At 40.9% G+C, this 21,971-nt stretch overlaps 1 protein-coding gene across 4 annotated transcripts in view; it reads left to right on the top strand.

The window, feature by feature from the left end:
* The window catches only part of HMGCLL1 (3-hydroxy-3-methylglutaryl-CoA lyase like 1), a 107,101-nt gene that overhangs the window by 12,267 nt on the left and 72,863 nt on the right, over positions 1 to 21,971 (top strand). For 2 of the 4 annotated variants that reach the window (XM_084622821.1, XM_084622820.1), the window contains exons 2-3: positions 18,488 to 18,565; positions 19,565 to 19,672. In XM_084622821.1, coding sequence (XP_084478947.1) covers positions 18,488 to 18,565; positions 19,565 to 19,672 — 186 coding nt within the window. Of the gene's footprint in view, positions 1 to 10,493; positions 10,509 to 18,487; positions 18,566 to 19,564; positions 19,673 to 21,971 lie in introns of those variants that run through there. The other 2 variants (XM_084622823.1, XM_084622822.1) reach the window with 2 other exon arrangements.

Below are 21,971 nucleotides of genomic sequence, written 5' to 3'. Positions count from 1 at the left end.
TCACTTTAGATAAGCTATTACCAGCAGGACAGTGGGGTGGGAGGAGGTATTGTTTCATATTCTCTGTGTGTATATAAAGTCTGCTGCAGTTTCCACGGTATGCATCCGATGAAGTGAGCTGTAGCTCACGAAAGCTCATGCTCAAATAAATTGGTTAGTCTCTAAGGTGCCACAAGTACTCCTTTTCTTTTTGCGAATACAGACTAACACGGCTGTTACTCTGAAACCTGTCAAAAAGATACCAAAGAAACTGCAGTTGATATGAAGAAAAACTGTACTTTATGAAAGTATTTTGTGGTAGGTTATACATCTCTTTAGATGATTTCCTTGCTAAGTAGAGATTTACTTTATGTGGGGAGGAGAATGTGAATTAATGAAATCTACTTGAATTGTTATGCTGCATCTGAAGTTATTGTCCATATTAAATATTTACATAAAAGAGACTGGTTCTTAATAGTTCTGGTGAGAAAGAAATTGATTAATTGCATACAAAAAACGGCTAAAAGGTATATCAACATGAAACTATGCTGGGTAGAAATTTCTTCTTTGTTTGGATGTTTTTGGCCACAGATGTTAGCTGTTTTGTGTGGAAATAAAGGTGTTATTTTATGAGTTTCTTAGGGGGAAAAAAGCTTAAAAACTTTTGAATGCGAGAGATGTGGTCTGAAGTGCCAGAGGACATTCATGGAACATTAGGTGGAACCCATAGGGAAAAAAATCAACAGCAGCATCTGGAAAGGAACTATAAGTGGTTTTAGGGTTTAATTTTAATGCAAGTTTAAAATGCGATTAACTGTAGGTGTTAGTATGTGAGAAATCAGGGTGAGGAAGGTAAGTGATGGAGGTATATTATGTGAAAAATAAGGATTAGGAAAAAGATGTAACAGAATGAATAGGTGATCACAGCAGAATTTATAAAAAGCTGAAAACATAGTTTGAATTGAGAACTGCATGTTGGCGTCATATAAAAAAAATCAGCTTGAGTGAAGAATTTATTAGTATGAGAGAGAAAGATAGGATTGGGAATTTCCTTGGCCCTGCTCTGTCTCCTTTGTGCCGGAAAGGTACAGCCAGCTGGTGATCCCCCTTGCACAGACAATCTCCAGACAATGTGAAACTGTCTCTTGGCTCCTCTCCCATCTCCTGGCACAAGGGGAATTTCAGGGCATTTTGAGAGTAGCACAGGGCATGATTGGAGTGCCATGTGCTCTACTGATTGCTGCTGGTGTAACTGCGGTTACCAACCAGCAGAATTTAGAACAATGTTAAGGTCAAGTGGGCTCTTGGCTACCAGGACTGCAGGGAATGGAAAGGTGGCAACAATGCCAACTTTGGATCTCCCCAACCCCGAGGTGCACGTCATGGTGTACCTGAGAACCCAGCCAAAGATCTTTAGCTAGTAATGACTTGGCTTTGCTGCCCAAGTTTAAGGTTGCCTGTGCAACCTCAGTTCAGTCCCCTTGTGCAAATGCATTATGGTATAATCTTTAATTATATGATCACATATGTTTTCTAGCCAGTTTCAGTCTCCCCACACCTGTTTCCCAGGCCCAGTCTCCTGGTGCAATCATTCCTAGATTTCTCTGCCCCTCCTGGCTTCCAGTCCCAATCTCCGTTCAAAGCCAGTTCCAGTCTCCCATGAAAATCACAGGCTGTTTCCTTCCCCAGCCTCTCCCTGCCACCCCCAGCCCGCTCCAGGCTCATTTACTCCTGGATTCACTCAGATTTAGCTGATTAAAAATGTTACAGCTCATTTTGAAAATGTTGTGTTATTTTCTTTAACAATACAATAATTTACCCAATGCAATAGTAATCTCAAATACAATTATGAATCTATTTACCAGTCAATATAACGTAAAATGGATAATTGTTAGAAGAGCTGATCAAAATATTGGACACATTTTTCACAAAAAATTAGTTGAAGTGTTGTCCTTTTATTCAAAGTTTTGAAATTTTGACTGCAGAAAATCATTAAAATTGCAAACTTAGAAAATTTTCAACTAACCCTAATCATTAATAGTTTAAAGGCAGCAAAACATTTTCACTGAATATGCTTATACATAGAACCCTAGAATCATAGAAATGAAGGGCTGGAACGCACTTTGTGAAGTCATAAATTCCAGCTTCCTGCACTGTGGCAGGACCAAGACCATCCCTGTCAGGTGTTGGTCCAATCTGTTTTTTAAAACCTCCAGTGATGGGAATTCCACATCCATCCTTGGAATCCTGTTCCAGAGCTGAACTACTTTTTGTGAGAAATTTGTTTTGAATATGTAACCTAAATCTCCCTTGCTGCATCTTGAGCTCATTTCTCCTTGTCCTACCTGGAGTGGGCATGGAGAATAATTGATTACCATCTTCTTTAAAACAGCCTTTAACTAGCTTGAAGACTGTTATCAGGTCCCCCTCAGTCTTTTTTTCTCGAGACTAAACATGCCCTGTTTTTTTAACATTTCCTCATATCGTTTTTGTTGCTCTCCTCTGGACTCTCTCCAATTTGTCCACATCTTTCCTAAAGTGTAGTTATCCAGAACTGGCTACAGAACTCTAGCTAAGGCCTCACCAGTGCCGAGTAGAGCAGGACAATTACGTCCCATGTATTACATACAACACTCCTGTTAATACACCTCAGAATGATATTTGCCTTTTTCACAGCCACATCACATTGTTGACTCATAGTGGTGGCTCGCATGGTCACCATTTAAAAATGTTATCATTCTCCTGTTCTGAGCACATTGTGGTGTTCAAGATACCACTGTTTCCTCCCTACATTTAGACTAGGAAATAACTGTGGTAGTAGTTCGCAAATGTGAATTGTTTTTTTTTAATGGTGACAAGTACAGCTTACAAGCTATGCTGGCAGACAAGGTGCCAACCATGCTTAAGTAAATGGACATTAGACTTTTGCTATCTTTGGACATTAACATGAGTGATGTACTAATGTAAGGTGTCCATGTTGAATTCATTAGATGTATCAACAACTTTCAGTACCATTGACCATGAGATGTAATTGATTCATCTCTGGGATCTAGTGGAGTGGCTCTTTAGTGTGTTCATTTTTTCCCTTTGAGGTATCAACGGGTGGTGCTTGAGAAATTGGTCATCCTCTTTGAGGGCTCTCAGTTGTGAGGTCTTGTGAAATCGATCTCCTTTCCAATGTGTATGAAAGGACACTATTTCTTCTAGATCTTTGTCGTCTTTCTTGCCTGTAAAGCACCATGCACACCAGTAGCATTATGTACTGTAAATAACAGTAGGGGAAATTGTGGGAGATTTTGGCTAAGTGTCATCGGTATGCTGTTGATTCTCAGTTTTATGTATCCTTTTAATCAAACCCAGATGGCAGAGTCTAATTACTTTTCTAGTCTCTGACCAAGATAGGGATGTGGATGAAAGTGAACTGGCTGCAGCTCAACTTCATTAAGGAAGAAATGCTGCTTGTTAGCAAGGGGAAACATTTAGGGGAATAGGAAGAGGTAATGCATCACCTACTGAAAATATATATTTCAATTTTACTACAGTCTGTAATCCCTTATATCATCTATGGGCCCTTTCTAATGCAGACCTAGTTAGGGTTAGCTGCTCTTCATTCTCTGCCTTGTCATGACTATTGGGGGCTGGAATGTTCTTGCTGTCAGTTCCATGGGTGGTGGAGGGTATCATAGGCTGGGGGAGGCTGTGCCTCCCCAAACAGCGGGGCGTGGCGCCTCTCATGCTCCACCCTCAGGCCCCTCCTGCCATTCCCGGCGTTCTGGCCTGGCCCTGGCCTGGCCCAGGCCAGCCTGCAGTGGGGTCTTAGGGTGGCTGGTGCTTGGGCCGTGTTGCCTGCCCGGCACTGCAGCCATGCCGCCTGGCAGCCTGGCACACTGGGGTGCTGTGGCCATGCTGCCCAGCGCTGGGGCCGGGGGCCACAGTGGGGATGCTTTGGGCTTCTTCAGGGGAGGAGGGGCAGAACAGGAGGGGGAGTGGGAGGGGAAGGGGAAGAGCCTTGGGCAGAAGGGGAGGGGCTGAGCCTCCCCAAATGGCCAATTCACTGGCTGCCCATGGTCAGTTTCTGTGGACTGACTTTGAAGACATGAAGCAGGGTTGAGGTCAGTGGAAGGCATGCATCTTTGGCTCTTTCTCCTCTTGGTGGTGCACCAGAGCTTGCATTTAGCAAATTTGAGGGCACAATCATAAAATGAATAGATTTGAATAGCTGCTAGTGGATATATTTTGCGTACCCTAACAATGTGGTTGCTAATATTTCTAGCACATGCCATAGAGGCTGTGATTAATACTACTTGCTATGGGAAGCTTTGTGTAATTTACATTGTTGAAATTTGTAAATAAGCATCTGCTTACCCCAGAGAGTGATGTTGTAAGGGCCTGAAGCTCTTTACACATTTATTCCAGTGTAACTCCATTGACTTCAGTTGAGTTACTCTTGACGTACATCACTGTATGTGAGAGGAGAATCAGGCTCTAAAACAGGGGTCGGCAACCTTTCAGAAGTGATGTGCCATGTCTTCATTTATTCACTCTAATTTAAGGTTTTGCATGCCAGTAATACATTTTAATGTTTTTAGATAGTCTCTTTCTAGAAGTCTAAAATATATAATTAAATGATTGTTGTATGTAAAGTAAATAAGGTTTTTTAAATGTTTAAGAAGCTTCATTTAAAATTAAATTAAAATGCAGAGCCCCTCGGACCGGTGGCCAGGACCCGGGCAGTGTGAGTGCCACTGAAAATCAGCTCATGCGCTGCCTTTGGCATGCGTGCCATAGGTTGCCTACCCCTGCTCTAAAACATTAATGTAAATACATAAAATAACGATGCTTCATTTATATCCAATCTCTGAATATTTACTGTTTCTTAACTAAGTTCTTATACAAGCTGCTGACCACAATAAATTAGCCTGGAAATGTAGCTTTAAACTAGTTCATCTGAACAAAAAGTCTCCAGTAAATAAATTTCTACTAGTCTAGGTCTCAGGTGTGACCATCAGTCAGAGTGTACTTGTATTACGTTACTACTGGTGTGTGTTTTGGAATTGGGAGGTAAAGCATGAACTAGTTCTCTTTTTCTCAATACGGTCTGAAGGAAAGACTTCCTCAGGAGTGTATCCTGGAATTAGGGTTTGTTGTTTTACTTTTTAATTTTTAAAATAGTAAAGGATGGGTGGAAGCAGATGTCCACTGGAAGCTAGTTCAAGGAGCAGCTGCAGCAAATGTTTAGTCTTCTGCTGACTTATGATATGATGATGGAAGCTCTGACAATGGCAATACTATCCCAATACAGATACCTACCAATAAATGGACACAAATCAGATGTCAAGAATTATAACATTCATAAACCAGTCGGAGGACACTTCAATCTCTCTGGTCATGTGATTACAGACATGAAAGTTGCTATATTACAACAAAAGAACTTCACATCCAGACTCCAGCGAGAGACTGTTGAATTGGAATTCATTTGCAAATTGGATACAATTAACTTAGGTTAATTGCATAATGACTTAGCCACTCCCAGTCTCTATTCAAGGCTATTTCCCCTTGTTTTTTCTTACCCCCCCCCCAAGACGTTCTTGTTAAACCCTGGATTTGAGCTGGAAATGGCCCACCTTGATTATCATACACATTGTAAGGAGAGTGATCACTTTAGATAAGCTATTACCAGCAGGAGAGTGGGGTGGGGGGAGACATTTTTTCATGCTTTGTGTGTATAAAAAGATCTTCTACACTTTCCACAGTATGCATCCAAGGAAGTGAGCTGTAGCTCACGAAAGCTTATGCTCAAATAAATTGGTTAGTCTCTAGGGTGCCACAAGTACTCCTTTTCTTTCTACCAAGGTAAGTATCTAGGTCGATATCTCCTCCTGGTCTTTCCCTATTTAAAGTTTTTAAGAAACAAAAAAATAGGGCCAGTTTAAAGCCAGCCTACCACTTTACATGCAACTACCGTGAAGAGCATATACCAGGAGTAATATGGTTTTGTGAGCGGGCGTTGCTTTATTCTACACCAAATGTATGCAGTGGAGAAGCCCAACTGAAAACTCAATTTACAAATGATAGTTTGTGATAGCCTTTTGGTCAGAAAGGGGCGTGATGTTGTGAGGTCACCATGGTATAAACAAGAGTGTAGCCTGTATAAAGTGTGCAGCTAAAATAATTGTTTCTGAGTCACATCCAATATGTGACTTCACATGGCAATAATATAGTAGAAAATAATGCCAGAATTCTTAACCTGGTTCATTTCTTCTGAACTTGCCCATTACGAAGGAGAAGGGAGGTGATGGATCAGGAAACAAGAATGAACATCTGTTTAATCTTTGGGGCTGTGGGAAAAGCATTCTGTTTTGCAGTGTGTCAGAGAAGCACGTTCAACACTTCACTTATTTTAAAAAAAATATTAAGGAATTGGTAGAGCTTATAATTATGCTGAGCCTAAGCTTCATTCGAACTCATTGTTATCCTTTTTAATTAAACATGGAGGAAGGATTCAAAGCATGGTTTATTCTTCTGCTGGTGCTGACACTACAGGCTGCTCTGAAATGTAACGTTTACAGTCTGTGGTGTGGGGCTCATTATATACTGCAAGCAGAGATTGAGGCTTTAGATAGTATATAGAAACAAGTAAAGGATTTTAAGAAGTAGATGCTTCTGAGGCTTGTAAAAGTGAAATTAAATCTCATGTTCTTAGTCACAGTTTTAGAGTGAGAAGTTAAGAAATCGTCTTCACTTATTTAGGGTAGGATCCACAAACGGACTGAGGTGTTACAAAGCTGAGTGCTGCAGGGCCTAATGTTCAGGCACCTACAAAATGCAAGAATAACACTGTGATCCAAAATACTGACTTAGGTGCCTAGGCGTCCTATACAGTGCATGGGAAGAGAATGCATTCTACAAAAAAACAGCATGCCATGGTGGAGTTGCCTAAGCTTGCCAGTGGGAGATGCCGACCAGAGGGGTGTAGCCAAGCCCTTCCACTCTCTCAGATATAGGTGCCTAAGTCCAGGCTGCAGGAAGGCACCTAGTTCTATTCAGCAATCCACCTGGAGCTAGGTTGCTTAGGCACCTAATGTATTTCTTGTGGGAGGAATTAGGTGCCTGCCTCTCTCCACACAGAATGGCCGGAGTGGAGGTGCCTATCTTATAACATTTAGCCCAGTGATTGGTGCCCTCTTGTGGGATATGGGAGACCCAGGTTCAAATCCCTTTCTTTGCCATAGGAGAGAGAGGATTTGAACAAGCCGCACATCAGAATATCCCATAGTTTAGTAGTAAGAGCTCTCTCCTGCGAGATGGGAGACCCCTGTTCAGATTTTTTCTCCCCCCTCTGGCAGAGAGGGGAGAAATGAACCTGGGTCTCCCACATCCCAGGTGAGTGCTTTAACCACTTAAAAGTTATAAGGTGGGGAACACCCTCTCTTCCTCCTCACAGGTTTTGAATGGGATCCAATCTGGTAGGCAACCTCTGAAAAACGCCTACAGGATCAGTCCCTACATTTGACTTAGGTCGTCAAATGCCTGTCTGCCCCTGGGTTGTGGATTGCTCTGGGGAATAGGCTAGACACCTAGAGGGAAGCAGCAGTGTGCATGTCTAGAGGCAGAAACAGATTCACCTAGGGAGCTTTTACTCCGAAAAACATAGTCTAGTGCACTTAGGTTCCTACAGGGCTTGGTGGGAGTTTTGTGCAATGCAGTGGAGCCAAAACTGGGACTTGCATGCCTAAACCGGGGATTTAAGTGTCTGAGTCTGGGGTTTAGGTGCCTAAGTACTTCCGTGAATACTTTTAGTCACATATAGAGGGAAATACAGAAAGAGCAATAGAAAGTTTTCAGGTTCTCTGAGTTTCTATAGCCAATGCTGAATTTTATGGATACACAGAATTTTTGAATATGTTGAAACAGAATATACTTTATAATCCTTATAGTGTTTTTAATTCTATATACTGTATTATCTGTTTTGATACACCATGTTTCCCAGGTACCCCCTGCAATGGAAGAAAGTGGATATAAATTGGCAGAGCATACCTGGACTTTTTCTAAACACTGCTCCACTGAATGAGTGAAAGGTTTGAAACTGACGCATAGTGCTTCTGAGAATTTGTCAAGTTCACTTTACTGCTCTGCTCACTCAGAGTTCTGAGAGTGCTGCATTGTGGTTTGGTTAGAACCACAAAAATATTCACAATTAGCCCTGCTTCAAGTTTGAAATGTAATGCAAAACCAGTAGTGTTTCACTAGAGATTCTGCTCTTGAGCTTTATGCATTGTTTGTCCCTTTTTCCTTTTTGCTCTAGCTGCCCATCAGATTTTTTCTAGTTGCTCATGAACTGTTCATGGCATATTTAGAATTCAAGTCTGACTTACTGGGATAGGTTATATGAGGCAAGTGACAGGTTGGACGCCCTATAATGTTTTGTCTTCATCTCTGAGTGGCTGAGTGTATTCCATGTGATTCCAAGGTTCAGCCAAGCTCACAAGAAAAAATATAATCAGATAGTTTTATCAGAGAAGCTACAGTAGAGTTGATGTCTTTCTGACCAAGTGTAAAGCAAAATAGTGGGGGAGTCAACAAGACGCTTTTACCTAGTTCCTTGTGTGACTCTTGCAAGTCATGATTTTGTGGATCTATTACCTCCTGTAATTCCTTTGGGAATTGTTTTATTTTATATTTGGCCTGACAGAAATTTACTTTTATATAAATGGAAGCTGCTTATTTGTTTTGCTAATATGTGAAATCTCTTGTTGCATATTACTGAGGCCTACAGGGTATTATGCTGAAAAAAAGGCCTGCACATATCTTTATAATTCCCTGTGGTAGTGGAAAGTGAGTTAGTGGCACATTTTGCTTCAGATAATTCTCTTTTTTATGAGGGGAACTGTATTTGTATAACTGACATAATTCTATTTTGCTGTCAGACGGAAGTCTAGTGTATTATTTCTGGACAGAGGCCTACACACTCCAAAAATGTCCTCACTCGTTGCTTGGAAACTGCCTTTATTTAAGTTTAGTCTCATCTCATATGTCTTATGCATCATCGTATTTCCCACACCACAAGGTGGGTCAAAGCCATGAGAAAGTGCAGCAGCAGCAGTGGGTAGCATGCTCACAAGAACAACTGACAGCATCAGATGGACACTGCTGGATGCAGTGGGCCAGAGGTGGTTCCTTAGCTTCTTCAGCACTGGCCATTTCCCAACCTGGCATTTCTACTTAGAAACCTCTGAGAACTTCTTCCCTAAATATCCTTGTGACGGGATGTGCCCCTGAAGTGAAGCCTGGAAGCTTTTGAACCACTGTGCCCCCTAACTATTCAGCTGGGTTGGCCTCTGTCCCTGCTCTGCCAGTGACTCACAACCAGCCCCCTTTGAGCCCTGTTATCATCCAACACAACAGCAGGTGGTGCCACACACCCAACTGAGTCACCTGAGTAGTTTACCTAAGCCACTCCATGGACCAACACTGAAGGCACCAGCCAATTTACCAGCTCCCCAGCCTTGCACCCCTACTGGAGTATAAACCCAGAATTATACCATCTTGCACTGCACAGGGATCCCTATGGTGCAAGCTCATTAAATTAGTTCTCTCCCCCCTTGATGTGGGAAAAATATGCAAAGGTCTTTGTGCACAGAGCTAAGATTCCTTAACACTTCACTTAAAAACACACTGGTTAAGATAAAACATTAAACAAGTTTATAAACTACAGAAAGATAGATTTTAAGTTATAGCAAACGGATCAAAGCAGATTACGTAGTAAATAAAAACGCAATCTTAGCCGAATAACAGATTTAAAATTTTTATTAAAGCAAATGTTAAAAAATATATATAATACATTGGTTGAGAAAAGAGTGTCTGTACATCTGGGTATAGTGCTTAGATTATCCACAAATACAAAGTTTGTTTTTAAAGTCATGTGATACATAGAGTACATAATCAGCAATAACCCACATTTAGGTGAATAGATTTAACAATACCGTTTAGATATTAGAATCCGAATACTCGGGTACATCACTCATGAAAAATTGTACAGAGATTTGGCTGTGGAAAGCAAAATATAACAATGAGTGGAGATTGTCCCTCAGTAATTAAGAATTAGGTAGGTTGTCCATTTAGAAAATGCAATCCACGAGGAAAGTATTTACTTTCCTGACTACGCTTCTCATTGGCACTCCATGGTATTGTCGATGCCTGGTGATGTGTTCTATGTAGATGTCCCTCGACCACCTGATGAAATCTGACACCATGAGATCACCTTCAGAACAAACAGTCTGTATGGTAACACCCATTGTTTCATGTTCTTTGTGTATATAAAATCTCCCCACTATATTTTCCACTGTATGCATCCGACGAAGTGAGCTGTAGCTCACGAAAGCTTATGCTCTAATAAATATGTTAGTCTCTAAGGTGCCACAAGTACTTCTTTTCTTTTTACAGATACAGACTAACACGGCTGCTACTCTGAAACCAGAACAAACTGAGTTTTCAGTGTAAGGAACATCTGCTGAAAATCCAGGCTTCAGGTATCAAAAATTGATAGGGTGTGGGTGGCCAAGAATCCATCTTATCAGAGTTCTTTTCTGATTTGTGTTGCTCTGAAAGGAGATCAGAAGCATGTTTATTGCCCCAGAAAAAAGACAAGGAACAGGAATTACAATCCAGTGCATTGCACTAACCCTTAGGACCTGTTGCTTAAATGCTGGCATTTGACTTGTTGCCCTTCTCATATGTGGAGAGTTGATGGTGGCTGCAGTTGTGAGGTGGCAGGAGTTGAGCTGGGGGGGGCTGGATCTGAACTGAGATAGGTGGCGGGTGCTGGTTTGCTGGGTCTTCATCCCCCCTGTCCAGTCTTTCAGTTACGTACATCAGCTCCACCAAAAATGTAGGCTGAATGTACGGCTTGAAATTTACAGTTTTGATTCAGATTATTAAGGTTCTTAACTCTTCACCATCATATTGTCATTAAAAGCTGATTCTCATAAGCGCTTCAGTGCATTAAACCCCTGACTTGCAGTCACTTTGCCAGTCTCTACCATTTGTTCTCTCAGCATGTCAGACTTTTGCCCATTTGAAGGTGCGGTAATGGAATTCTATCCTCTGCAGTTTTTAATTAGCAGATTCAACTGTAGCTTTTAAATCTAAATTGTCAATCTTCCTGATTATTTATACATTATCATTTGTGTTTTTACTTGCTTGTGTTGACTTTGTTGAAGCCCTACTATGTACGTATGAATATAACTAAATCAACCAACCAGCGTCTTTTAGGATGTTAACCCAGCATTGGTATTTACATTTTGACAATCTAAAGTATGTCTGTGGTTACAATTGTGAATCTGTTGAATAAATTAGCCATTTAGTGATATCATGTTTGATCTGGTTTGTCTTTTGTTTTAAACCGTCTTGCTGTAGTCTAGTAATTGTTGTCATGTGTGAAGTTATAATTGAGTGATGAATGGAAATGACTATGGAAGTCTTAGAACTTTTCAATACTGCTGGAAATCCCCTTAGCATATATCCAGTTGGTGAAGAGCTGAATACACTTCATTTCCTCCAGTAATGCCCAGAAATATCTAATTCAATACTTTTCCATGAGCTCTTACACACTCTTGATAAGTAAATGTTAATGCAAAACTTCTAACCGTTTTCAATAGGACAATAGGAAATCAATAAGAAATCTGGACAAAAGTAATAAATATAAGCTTATTTGTGTCAACTCCATTAGTTCATTAGTCAACTATTTCCCCTCCATCATCATAACCTTACATATTTCTGGGCTTTTCAGTATCAGACAACTTCAGCAATATTTGTTTAGGTGGCCTTGTTGTGGTCTGTTCGTATTGGAGTCACATTTTGTGGCCTGTGGAGAAAGCAAGCTCCTTTAATTAAAAAAAGGAATTGAGGGGGTACCGTATAACTCTGTTATTGCCACTCATTGTTAGACGGATATGTTGCATTACCCTGATATTTAGTGATGGCATATAGTAAATTTAGAATGTAGCTAGATATAAATTAAATTAGAACTATCATATACATAGATGCAGGAAATTTATAAATTTACAGTCCCCAATGTCAAATTTACCAATCTGGTCTTGAATAACTACAGTGTTTGTTAGATAGTCTCTTGCTTTTAGGCAACTCAACTGGGATTTTCCAGCAGGACCTTAATAGAATTTGAACAGTTGAATTAACTTTATTGAGAATCTTGAAGCTTCATTCTCCTGAGACTGCTTTGAAGTTTTAGAGAGAGGTGAGGGATGAGTAAGTGACCCTGGAGGGACACAGAATTGGGGGACTTGTGCTGGCGACCATAATTTCACAACCTGCCACAACTAAATATCTAACAGCTGGATTCTGCCTGGCCCTCCTGGTACAATGGGAAAGGACGGAGTTAAGGAGCCTCAAACCCTTCTTGTGCAGCTTGTTTAAGAGTCAGGCAGAATTGCAATGAGGAGCTGCAAGAGGTTTTCTTGTGCTCTTTCTGGAGTGTAGTGCCTTCACGTCACGCCCCAGTGCAGCTCTGTGACTAAATGGCAAAGCTGAACACTGTGATTGCACAAGACAACTGCCTGGAAATATAAAACATATGAAACTGGAATGTATTGCTAATGTGTAGCTGGAATGTGTTCCTCCTCACCAATTTAGTTGGCTAAATAAAGCTCTAAATGTCTAAATCAGCAACAGGTTTCTATGATTTTCTGTGCCACACAGGCAGCAGAAGGCCAGGGATACTGGCTGAGCAGTGGGTGACATTCAGATAATCAGCAGAATGATATGCTTACTGCTGAAGTCCATAGAAACCAAAACTCACGTTGGGAAATTCTGTGGCACTCTGGAGCTGTTTATTTAATTTGAAGGTTTATTATATGATTTGTTTACAATTATGGTTATTTTAAGAGGATTATAATGCTGTTATTAAGGCTTAGTTTAAACGTCTATTCTCAGCTATTTATAACTTGGAGAAAAATGTGTCTATGCAGAAATTTGGCATACAGTGTCCCAGGATGGGTAGTGAGTCCTTTTCTCTCTTTCTAAAATATGGAAAAAAAAATCTTTGGCTGCTTTCTGTTTTGAAGGAGGCAAACATTTTTTTAGTGGTTTTATATGCATTTTGTTCTCTCTTGGCAAAGCCTTATACGTGGGGATAGGGGAACAAATTTTCCAGGCTTTTAATCTTTTATGTCAACCATTTCCTTTTTGATATTCCAAACAATGTACTTTGAGTAGTCGTTACTATTTAATATAGCCAATACATACTTCAGTAAATAGTAAACCACTCAATATTTATAATAGCTATTTCTTATATTTTGTTGCATCTGATTCCATAGACGTATAAAATGATTAGGTCAACATTTGCTCTTGAAACAAAAAAAAATTGCATATTTGATTATATGTATAACATAAATGATTGTATAGTTTTATAAAACTCCTCCTCTTTCTTTTACCCCATCAGAATGTACAGTGTGATTTCATTTTTCTTTTCTATTTGTTTTGTGTTGATTTTTTTATGTCATGTGGATTGACTGCTGGGGAACTTTACGTGTCTTCTTCAAATCTTACACTTTTTAATGTGCAGAATCAGAGCTGCATTGAATAAGTTCTGCTTCATATGGTTCTCTGTGACTGGGGAAGTGGAGGTTGAATTGAACAGATTTGTTCCCCATAAATTACATGTAAAGTTGTGAAACAAAGTTGGACATATGTTCCGATGGAAGCCATGCACTTGCAGTAACTCCTAAGCCCCAGTGGGAGGAAGAGACGAAAAGGGTCAGATATGCTCTTAGGTTCTGGTCTTTGCATGTATTTGCTGTCCCCAAACAGAGGTAGATCTCTTTTCCTCCTTCATTGAACTTAACTGTCCAGTGTCCTGTCCTACCCAATGAGTATTCATAGACCACAGGTCCTTAGAATCATAGAATATCAGGGTTGGAAGGGACCTCAGGAGGTCATCTAGTCCAACCCCCTGCTCAAAAGCAGGACCAATCCCCAATTACATCATCCCAGCCAGGGCTTTGTCAAGCCTGACCTTAAAAACTTCTAAGGAAGGAGATTCCACCACCTCCCTAGGCAACGCATTCCAGTGTTTCACCACCCTCCTAGTGAAAAAGTTTTTCCTAATATCCAACCTAAACCTCCCCCACTGCAACTTGAGACCATTACTCCTTGTCCTGTCCTCTTCTACCACTGAGAATAGTCTAGAACCATCCTCTCTGGAACCACCTCTCAGGTAGTTGAAAGTAGCTATCAAATCCCCCCTCATTCTTCTCTTCTGCAGACTAAACAATCCCAGTTCCCTCAGCCTCTCCTCATAAGTCATGTGTTCCAGACCCCTAATAATTTTTGTTGCCCTTCGCTGGACTCTTTCCAATTTATCCACATCCTTCTTGCAGTGTGGGGCCCAAAATTGGACACACTACTCCAGATGAGGCCTCACCAATGTCGAATAGAGGGGGACGATCACGTCCCTCGATCTGCTCGCTATGCCCCTACTTATACATCCCAAAATGCCATTGGCCTTCTTGGCAACAAGGGCACACTGCTGACTCATATCCAGCTTCTCGTCCACTGTCACCCCTAGGTCCTTTTCCGCAGACCTGCTGCCTAGCCATTCGGTCCCTAGTCTGTAGCTGTGCATTGGGTTCTTCCATCCTAAGTGCAGGACCCTGCACTTATCCTTATTGAACCTCATCAGATTTCTTTTGGCCCAATCCTCCAATTTGTCTAGGTCCCTCTGTATCCTATCCCTGCCCTCCAGCGTATCTACCACTCCTCCCAGTTTAGTATCATCCGCAAATTTGCTGAGAGTGCAATCCACGCCATCCTCCAGATCATTTATGAAGATATTGAACAAAACCGGCCCCAGGACCGACCCCTGGGGCACTCCACTTGACACCGGCTGCCAACTAGACATGGAGCCATTGATCACTACCCGTTGAGCCCGACAATCTAGCCAACTTTCTACCCACCTTATAGTGCATTCATCCAGCCCGTACTTCTTTAACTTGCTGACAAGAATACTGTGGGAGACCGTGTCAAAAGCTTTGCTAAAGTCAAGCAACAATACATCCACTGCTTTCCCTTCATCCACAGAACCAGTAATCTCATCATAGAAGGCGATTAGATTAGTCAGGCATGACCTTCCCTTGGTGAATCCATGCTGACTGTTCCTGATCACTTTCCTCTCATGTAAGTGCTTCAGGATTGATTCTTTGAGGACCTGCTCCATGATTTTTCCGGGGACTGAAGTGAGGGTGACTGGCCTGTAGTTCCCAGGATCCTCCTTCTTCCCTTTTTTAAAGATTGGCACTACATTAGCCTTTTTCCAGTCATCCGGGACTTCCGCCGTTCGCCACAAGTTTTCAAAGATAATGGCCAATGGCTCTGCAATCACAGCCGCCAGTTCCTTTAGCACTCTCGGATGCAACTCGTCCGGCCTCATAGACTTGTGCACGTCCAGCTTTTCTAAATAGTCCCTAACCACCTCTTTCTCTACAGAGGGCTGGCCATCTATTCCCCATGTTGTGATGCCCAGCGCAGCAGTCTGGGAGCTGACCTTGTTAGTGAAGACAGAGGCAAAAAAAGCATTGAGTACATTAGCTTTTTCCACATCCTCTGTCACTCGGTTGCCTCCCTCATTCATTAAGGGGCCCACACTTTCCTTGGCTTTCTTCTTATTGCCAACATACCTGAAGTAACCTTTCTTGTTACTCTTAACATCTCTCGGTAGCTGCAGCTCCAGGTGCGATTTGTATTATATTCATTGTATTCATTATACTCAAATAGTTCTGGCATGCCATTTAGTGTGAAAGGCTACAGCTCTTCCACTGTGTGGCAACCCTTTCTTTTCCCAGCTATTAAACACATGCTAGCCAGACAGCTGCTTCTTTGTCCCCCTCTTGTCTGCTTGGATCCACTTATACTATTGTATCCCCCATGTACCGCTGCTTGGTTGCCACCTTAAAATGTCCACCACAGAACTGTTGTCCTCTCCACCCTCCCATCATCCTCTGAAATTATTGACCCAGTGCCCAGTACAAAGTAGAGTGGGGCTATTTAAATTGGTCTAAGGGTTTGGCCCATTGATTTCTATGGAAGTCTTGCAACAATAAGAACTGAATAAGGATTTACAGAATTTGGCCCATGGAATGAAAAAAATATGGCAACCAAAGTTTTTGTGAAATTTTTTCGTGCACTAAATATAAGGTTCAGTTCATTTAATCCATTTTTGCTCTTATTTTCAGCCATAGTCACAATTTTATTCATAGCTCAGCCGTGGCATTTGTCATGTAACAATAATTACCTGATAATCATGAAAATACCCAGATGTATGCCCTTTTTTCTGAAGCCTTGCCACATTTGTGAAAAGAACTTTTTTTTAAAAAAGAAAAACAATATGCAGCAGATGTGAAAGTTTTTTACCTTCAAATTTAAATAGGTTTATATTCTCAGTGAGTGTGGGCTTAGCATGGGCCAACAAAGTTTTAGCTCACCAGATGTTGAATGTGATCTCATAGATGCTATACAGCTGTTTTCTATTTCTTTCTTTACTGTGCTCGCATAAATGTACACTAAATGCATTGATTTTTATTGTATTTTTGGAATGATTGTGCATATTACTACAGTGAATTTAATATAATCTGTGGGGCACATATGCACACAGCATCCACTGAAATCAGTGGGAGACAATATGATAATGCTATAAAGGTATATTACTGTGTTGCTCTATCCCTTTCCAATACTTCACTGGAAAACAGAAGTTCTCCAGCCACTAGGTTGAAACTGCAGTGACAGTGCAAATAAGACTGGGTTGAAAGATAGATTTTACATCCAGTTGTGAATGCTGTGAAGTTAGGGGTTGTTTTTATTCTTTGCAAGAGTGACTTCTCAAGTCTAGATCTAGTTTCTGTGAAAGCTGTGTCTCCTGTATTCATGAGCCTTCCCCATTGGTCCACAGTTTCATTGTTCTAGTTTAGTGGAACTTAGCAGTCCTGGGAGGTCATGGAGGGAGTGGCATTCTCTCAAGTAGCAAGAATTAATCCCATAGAGGGCTTTAACTGTGAAAATGAAGACATTGAATTGGACTGCATTCAGTGCAGTGCAGAGAACACAGTGTCTTCCAGAGCTCTTGATAGTATCATGTGCTTCCACACTATCCCAGCCCCAAAATGGGTCTGTAGTAATATGTCCAAATTTAACCATTTGAATTGTTTTTAAAGACGTACAGCTTTTCTTCCTAAACTGCTGTAAAACCATTTCAAAAGGTCCTGAATTTAATTACATAGGGTCTTAATTACAATAGCTCCCCACCTGTCCATTTGATTCAATATCAGACCAGCCAAATAATAAACAAGGGAAATTTCATTTCCCTCCTTCTGCTTTTGTGCCCCACATTCTCTGTACTCCCTCTTCTACTCCTTATATTTTCCTTAGTCTTTTCACCTTATTGCTGCCTTCCTCTCCTCTTCCCACCTCAGCTTCCCACCTTTTTAATCTTCTCGTACACCTATAAACGTTTTTTTCTTGTCTGGCAAGTACCTTCCCTATTCTCTTTTAAATCCTATTGAAAGTCTACCTCTTCCAACATGTCCTCCTTCTATGTCATCATTAATAATCTCTTCACCCCTCCTCCCCTTGACTTATGTGTCTCAGTCTTGTCTGATGTATGGCTCAATCTTTTACAACATTTACACACACAGGTAACTGTATTCTCATCTTAATTAATTAGCCTCTTACTCCACCTTTTCGTGTTCTCGGTATGCATATCTATCTATCTTCTTACTATATGTTCCATTCTATGCATCCAATGAAGTGGGCTCTAGCCCACGAAATCTTATGCTCAAATAAATTTGTTAGTCTCTAAGGTGCCACAAGTATTCCTTGCATAATGACAGGCTTCAGAGTAGCAGCCGTGTTACTCTGTATCTGCAAAAAGAAAAGGAGGACTTGTGGCACCTTAGAAACTAACAAATTTATTTGAGCATAAGTTTTCGTGAGTTATAGCTCAGTTCATTGGATGCATTCAGTGGATCCAGTGAAGTGAGCTGTAGCTCACGAAAGCTTATGCTCAAATAAATTTGTTAGTGTCTAAGGTGCCACAAGTCCTTTTCTTTTTACAAGTACTGCTGTTCTTTATTCAGTTGGGCTCCCATACATAAATGTTTACAGGATTGGGTCCTTAGTTTCTAAGCTTTTTGACATAGGAAATATGTTGTGTGTCATAAAGCACAACGTTCATTTAAATAAATAATTATGTTTAATAATAATTTATGACCCTGATAGAGAAATATAAAATGAATGCAAATAAACTCTGCTCCTTCACATCTTCCCCCATCCAAGGTGTGCAACATGGCGTCACAGAATTTTTTTAAAGGCACCCTGCAGGCATGTTTCTTTTTCTGTTGATAAAATGACTTCATACCTGGGTTTACAAGAAGCAGTGATAAAACTGATAATATGTTAAACATGTATTTTTATTTAACAGTGAATCTATCATTTTGTGTTTCAGGAATTTCAAATATCTGGACTTCCTGACTATGTTAAAATTGTAGAAGTTGGGCCAAGAGATGGATTACAAAATGAAAAGGTAATTTATGTCACCATCCATTTTTGCATTGTTTCCATGTGGATGCTTATCATTATGTACAATGTACATGTCATAATTTTTAATCCTTTTTCACCTAATTAATTGGTTATTAAATTGGATATTTAAAATAAATAGCAAGCCATGACTGTTTTGTTGTGTTGAGATATGCTTGCTTTATTATTGCACCATCCTCCATCTCTACTCCTCCTGTTTGTTTTGTCCATCAGCTTTATGATGTCATAATCTAGATTGAAAACTCTTTGGTGCAGGAAGTGCCTAGCACTGTGTGGCAATGATCCCTGTTCAGCACTCTTAGATGCTACAATAATAAATTAAAGCTTTACCATCCTTCCTGAAGAGCAGCCTATGGGAGAAGAAAAATAACTTGCCATAAACTGTGCAAGATTTCTGTTTCTACCCTATCTTCCACCTGGTACCTGGGATGGGAACTGGATGGTGGCCTAATGTAGTGGGAATAAAGCTGGGCCATGTAAAATTGGACCCAAATGCCATGGTTCCTAACCATATCCCAGAATAAAACACCCGTTTCCGTAGGCAGCATGGCAGATTCATGTACCTCACCACGGCTGGAGCGTTAATATGACAATGGGAAAATTAATTACTGGGGGTTTTTTTGGCTTTCTTCCTCCCAGTGGACCAGTATACAATGATTGCTTTCTGGGTCCCCTCTTGTCTGTGGAGAGGCTTTATCCCCACCTCTGCCATCTCTTGTGAAGCCATCTGTTTACAGTGTTCTCATTGAATGGCTTCTTCAGACTCCAGGGAAGGGGTGGAGAATGGAGTGGGCGCATGCATACTGCTTCCTGGGCCATTGTGTGTTTGCTACCCACTGCCTGCCCACAAGGGGAAGAGTATGTGGTCATGGTTAACTACTTTAAATGAAGTATGGATGCTTATTTTGTGCTGTGGGCATTTTATTTGCAAAAGGTACTTCTTGTATGATGGATATTTTACAATGAAATGCTTCCATATCCATAGGTTACAGTTCCCACAGATATCAAAATTGAGTTAATCAACCGACTTTCCAAAGCAGGCTTGTCTGTAATAGAAGCAACCAGTTTTGTTTCATCAAAGTGGGTACCTCAGGTAGGTAAAATGTATACAATTGAGAACTGTTTCAGTTTACATGCCCCACTATTCAGAAATGAATTAATTATCAGAAGAGTCAAAGCAGTTGAGTTTTCTCACACCCTAGCTAATAATTATATGTAAGAGAGTACAACTGAGCTCACCTACTGTGTTTTGTAAAATTAGCTGTTGCAGTGAGATCCCTTCTATAGTTCTAAAGCCTTAAATTCCACCTGGTCCATAGGGAATTTCGGGCCAATTTTTAAAGGTATTTAGGTGGCTTAAGATGCTGCTACCTTTAAAAATCTGGCCCTTCCTGTGTGGCATGCAGGGTGAATTCCAATGAATCATGCTGAGCTCTTTTAAAATAGACACTTGTTTTTCTCAGATGGATGGAACTGTAAGGCTCCAGAACCCTAAAGATCTATTGGTATCATTATAGATGTTTGGCATCTGTCTATGGCCATATGGAGGTTATTCAACAACAGTTATAATGTGTATCTTATGTGCTACTTTTGCTATGTACCAGCAGAAACAAGGCGTAAAATCCTGGCCTCGCTAAAGTCAATTAAAAAACTCCAGTTGACTTCAATGGAGGCAGGAGTTTGTCCACGGTTTGATATTGTAGACTAAGTCCTAATTGGTACACAGCTCCCACTACAGTTGATTGTTGTTGCAGTTAAAGCTGAAGAAAATCAATTATGATTTATATTTCTTAAACTTATTTACAGAAACCTAATTACACACTTGCATGCCAAAAAATACAGGCTCATTTGAATTTATAATTTCTGGGTGCAATTAATCTGATTGCATACACATGTCAAGTAATTGCATGTACAAATGATCAATTATGTGTCTAGCCATTTGTGAATGCACTCACCTACTTAACGCATGCACACCGAGTCATTCCATATAGAAATACACTTGTATTTTGCATCTGATGGTTTGATGGTTCATGGCAAACAAGTCTTGTGCATTTAATTGTCTGTGCTTTATGTAAATTAAATACATGCAAAGGTATATCAAGCATTTTTAAAAACTTTCTAAATCTAAAATGTTTATTATTTTAATTAACCTTTATTTCATTCTACAAATTTAAACAGAACAGAAATAGCATTGCAACTAGTACAACACTCATCATCTGTGCAAACAGAATTTAGTGAAGGACAGTATGCAGAGCATTTTAACCAGGGGTATTTTACATAGTACTAGAGTGATAAATACTTGAAAACCATTGAAGTGAGAGGGAGAGGATTATAAGTTTTGATATATTGTTTTTGCTGCATATTGTCTGTTAAAATGTGTGGAAAATATTTCTATTTAGGGTATGTCTACACTATGAAATTAGGTCAAATTTATAGAAGTCGGTTTTGTAGTAAGCGGTTTTATACAGTTGATTGTGTGTGTCCTCACACAAGTGCTCTAAGTGCATGTAGTCAGCAGAGTGTGTCCACAGTACCGAGGCAACCTTCGACTTCCGGAGTGTTGCACTGTGGGTGGCTATCCCACAGTTCCCGCAGTCTCCACCACCCATCTGAATTCTGGGTAGAAATCCCAGTGCCTGATGGGGCTAAAACATTGTCGCGGATGGTTCTGGGTACACATCGTCAGGCCCCCATTCCCTCCCTCCCTCTGTGAGAGCAAGGGCAGACAATCGTTTTGTGCCTTTTTTCTTGAGTTACCTGTGCAGACGCCATACCACGGCAAGCATGGAGCCCCCTCAGCAAACCGTCACCGTATGTCTCCAGGGTGCTGGCAGACGTGGTACTGCATTGCTACACAGCAGCAGTTAATTGCCTTTTGGCAGCAGACAGTGCAGTATGACTGGTAGCCATCATCGACGTAGTCCTGGGTGCTCTTTTAATCGGATGCATGGGCAAACATGGGAGTGACTCAGTCAGGTCATTTCCCTTTTAAGTTTTGTCTCTTGGCGATTCAGGCCTACCAGCAGTGCACTGTCTTTTAACCTCCAGCCAGCAGAAGATGATGGCTAGTCGTCATACTGCACCGTCTTCTGCCGAGCACCCAGGAGATGATGACGGCTAGCGGTTGTACTGCACAGTCTGCTGCCAGCAAGATGTATAAAGATAGATGAAGTGGCTCAAAACAAGAAATAGACCAGATTTGTTTTGTATTCATTTTCTCCTCCTTCCCTCTGTGAAATCAACGGCCTGCCAAACCCAGGGGGTTTCTATCCTTGAGGGGGCCGTTCAGTTTCTCGCAAAGCCACCCCCTTTGTTGATTTTAATTCCCTGTACGGCTTCCCTGTAAGCCAACCCTGTAAGCCATGTTGTCAGTTGCCCCTCCCTCCGTCAGG

This window comes from Lepidochelys olivacea (assembly GCF_965140295.1).
Source record: "Lepidochelys olivacea isolate rLepOli2 genome assembly, chromosome: 3".
In the NCBI taxonomy this organism is placed as follows: Eukaryota; Metazoa; Chordata; order Testudines; family Cheloniidae; genus Lepidochelys; species Lepidochelys olivacea.
Note: the sequence above shows the minus strand (reverse complement) of the source record. Positions and strands in the feature narration are given on the sequence as shown.